The sequence below is a fragment of the Octodon degus genome, unplaced genomic scaffold, assembly GCF_000260255.1.
Source record: "Octodon degus isolate 3935 unplaced genomic scaffold, OctDeg1.0 scaffold00105, whole genome shotgun sequence".
NCBI classification, from domain to species: domain Eukaryota; kingdom Metazoa; phylum Chordata; class Mammalia; order Rodentia; family Octodontidae; genus Octodon; species Octodon degus.
Genome location: NW_004524681.1, coordinates 1,162,276 through 1,165,329, shown reverse-complemented (window position 1 = coordinate 1,165,329; position 3,054 = coordinate 1,162,276). Strand labels below are relative to the sequence as shown.

The 3,054-nt window shown below is 54.9% G+C and overlaps 1 protein-coding gene across 2 annotated transcripts in view; it reads left to right on the top strand.

Moving 5' to 3' along the window:
• Unc13c (unc-13 homolog C) overlaps window positions 1-3,054 on the top strand; it is a 429,116-nt gene that overhangs the window by 386,026 nt on the left and 40,036 nt on the right. For both annotated transcript variants that reach the window (XM_023724104.1, XM_004638987.2), the window contains one exon: window positions 2,479-2,626. In XM_023724104.1, the coding sequence (XP_023579872.1) occupies window positions 2,479-2,626 (148 nt within the window). The remainder of the gene's footprint in view (window positions 1-2,478; window positions 2,627-3,054) is intronic.

Genomic DNA, 3,054 nt, shown 5'->3' with positions numbered 1-3,054 from the left:
GGCTGCACCTCGGTGACGTTTTATTGTCTCAGAGAATTTATTTTCATCAATACTTGGGTAGAGATGGAAAGACTTCAAGTTTTTTTCAAAAATTAGAAAATAATCAAAGTAATAAACATGTTCTAATGCACCACAGTCCATTCTGGCCTGCCATAGCTTCTTCTGCTCTGTAAACAGTGAGCAGAATGATAAGGAATAAGAAGTGGCTCCGGGGCACAGGTCCTTCCTCAGCGCCCTGGCCTTCGGCTTTCTTGTCTGCACAACGTGGGCGATAACTCTTGTCCCATCTCACATGCAAGGCAGCTATATGCATTGGTGAGAGGATGCAGCCTTGGGAAGAGCTGGATGGGTGCAAGCGCCTGGGCCGAGTCTGTTTACAAACTCTGCAGCAGCCTCCCGTTTCTGTCTCTCACTTCCAGGCTGCCAGGCTCGTTGAGCTAAGAAGAACTAACCTGGTGGCTGGTCTGCCTCGGACGCCTTTCTCTCTCAGGAGCGGTCTGCTCAACCAACAGCGATCTCCTTGTAATTTGGGCTCCAGGCGGGCCCTGAGTCTCCAGCGCCTGTTAAGAAAGGCTCCTCCTCTGGAGTCTCTCAGTAGTCACCACCAGAAGCCTTGCATAGTAGGACGGTCAGAGTCAGGGGGCGAATCTCGAGGCGGACAGGCTGAAGCTAGCAGGCTTTTCCACAGCAGCCCCAGAGGAGCCAGAATTAGCCGCTGTGCACCTCAACTGATTTGCATTTCTATGGGCAAAAATCAAACATGTTGTTAGCAATTTTCTACAATTTCCAGTTTTTAAACAGCTCAAAGATAGTGCAAAGGGAAAACACCTTGGGTCCAATACACAGAGCACCCACTAAATCTTTTTGCCCACTTCCCTGAGAAGTACAAAAGCCCACTGTATCACCCCTCCTCTGCCTTCCTGCCGCTCCCAGCACCTGTGCTGAGGTGGGCCAGGAGCTGGCTGACTTGCGATCTACAGGTGCCCCCCCACGCCCGCCACTCCCCAGCTCTTCCCTATCCCTGCTCCATCTACACTGGCATCTTGTGCTGGGGCGGCAACCGCTTCTGGTGGCAGCTGGGCTCACCATGGAGCAAAGCAGAGTGTACCCAGCCTTCAAGTTAACGAGGCCAGGCCTCTCCCCTCCACTCGCCCACTTACGATTTTCCACTCAGATATTTCACATGTCTCTTGAGGAAAAGCGCCCATTTCCATCCATCAAGGCGTTTGCAGCAAGCTCGGAGTGCTGGCCTCCGAGTGCTGGCTCTGTGTGAGGCTGAGAAGGATGAGACGGGCAGCAATTTTAAACATCACGTTTGTTTGCTTCCTCCCAAGGCTTTGTGCCTGCCTCCTCCCCACGGCCGTTGCCGCTGCTTGCGCTTGTGCCCTACACACAGCTGGTGTCCTCAAAAATCTCCAGACCACGGGGCTTTTCCCTGGGGAGCAGAGTGCAGTGGTGGGGTCCCCTGAGCGGCTCCTCCATTGCTTGCCTCCTCTGGCCGCCCCCTGAGTGTCCTCCAGGGCTGACTTTCAGGAATACTCCGGAGCTTGCGCTGCCTGGAGTATTTTATTCCTTCACACCTCCCTTTGAACGCTGAGATAATTTTGAGTTTTCAGGTCATTGTTCATCAGAGTGGGGCAAGGGGTAACACATACTCAATGGACAAATCAGAATCCTCACCCACATCTTCCGATCTGGAGCCGCACTGACCAGGGACTCGGCTTCCCCTAGCACAGCACCATGGCCCGGGATGAGAGGGAGCCGCTGTCCACCCATTGCCCACGGGCTCTTGGAGGAAGCACTTGTGGCTCTGCTGCATCATCTTCCTGGGCACGCTGCCTCCCAGGAGCCGTCTGCGCATAAGACCACAAGGTGCGGACACCGCGCAGTGCTTGCGTCCATGGTCTCTGCTCAGGCAATCTCCTCTACCTGAGATACAAACTGAAACCTTTTGGGATCATTGAATGGCGACAGCAAACAGCAGAATAGAAACGCAGGCCTACATGTTGTATGATGTTTCTCAGACCCTAGGTTCCAGGAAGTCAGTGTAGCACATCAACTTCCGCACCTTTGCGTGACTTTGTGACTTAAGGATGGGCGAGACAGAGCTGCAGGCCCCTGGCCTCGAATCCTAAACTAGCATCTGCAAGGCTAGTGTCTGCGGAGGCCTGAAGGTGTAGGCGTGGTTCTCCTGCCCTGAACGTAGGCGCGGAACGGAGCTGGCAGTGGACAGCTGGACCTCGCATTCTGCAGAGCTGCTGCCCAGGAGCATCCTGCCCCTGCGGGGTAACCCGAGCTGGGATGGGTGGCGGCCCTCGGGCCGGCCTGAGCCTCACGTCCTGAGACCCTGCTTGGACGACAGCGCGTCGGCGCTGCACAGTGCTGGTCCTTGGCTGCGCTGCGGTGTTTCTGAGCTTTGCTATCAGGAGCAAAGCCCTTCCTCCAATACTGCTTATGGGGCCTTCCTTTTCTTTTCAGCACTACTTCCACGCAGGCGGAAGTGGCCTGAAGAAGAGCTTCTTGGAGAAGAGCGCAGACCTCCAGTCTCTGAAGTATGCCCTCAGTCTGTACACCCAGAGCACGGATGCCTTGGTGAAGAAGTTCATCGACACTCAGACGTCGCAGAGTGAGTAATGCCTCCGGCCCGAGGCCGGGTAGATGGCACACCACGCTGCAGTTCAGCCTTGTTACTAGCGTTGTTTGGGGCAGGCTGAAACCTCACGGAGAATGGAGGGTTGTGGTTAAAGCCGTACCAGCTGGCTGCAAGGCATCGCTTGTCCGCCCAGCACTCTGGGAGGGGGAGGCGGAACCCGAACTCCAGTCCAGTCCGGACACCTCAGTGACTTAGTGAGACCCTGTCCCCGAATAAAGACTATAAGTGCTGGAGAGATGGCTCATGTGAAGGCTCTGGCCTCCACTCCCAGTACCACAAAACACAAAACAAAAGAAAACCAGAATTTAGCCTTTATGACAATGCAAAGAACGTGAACCTGATGGGTTCACAGGAAGGAGGAGTCAGGCCCCTGGCCATGCGGGGGCTCTGCACCCTCATCA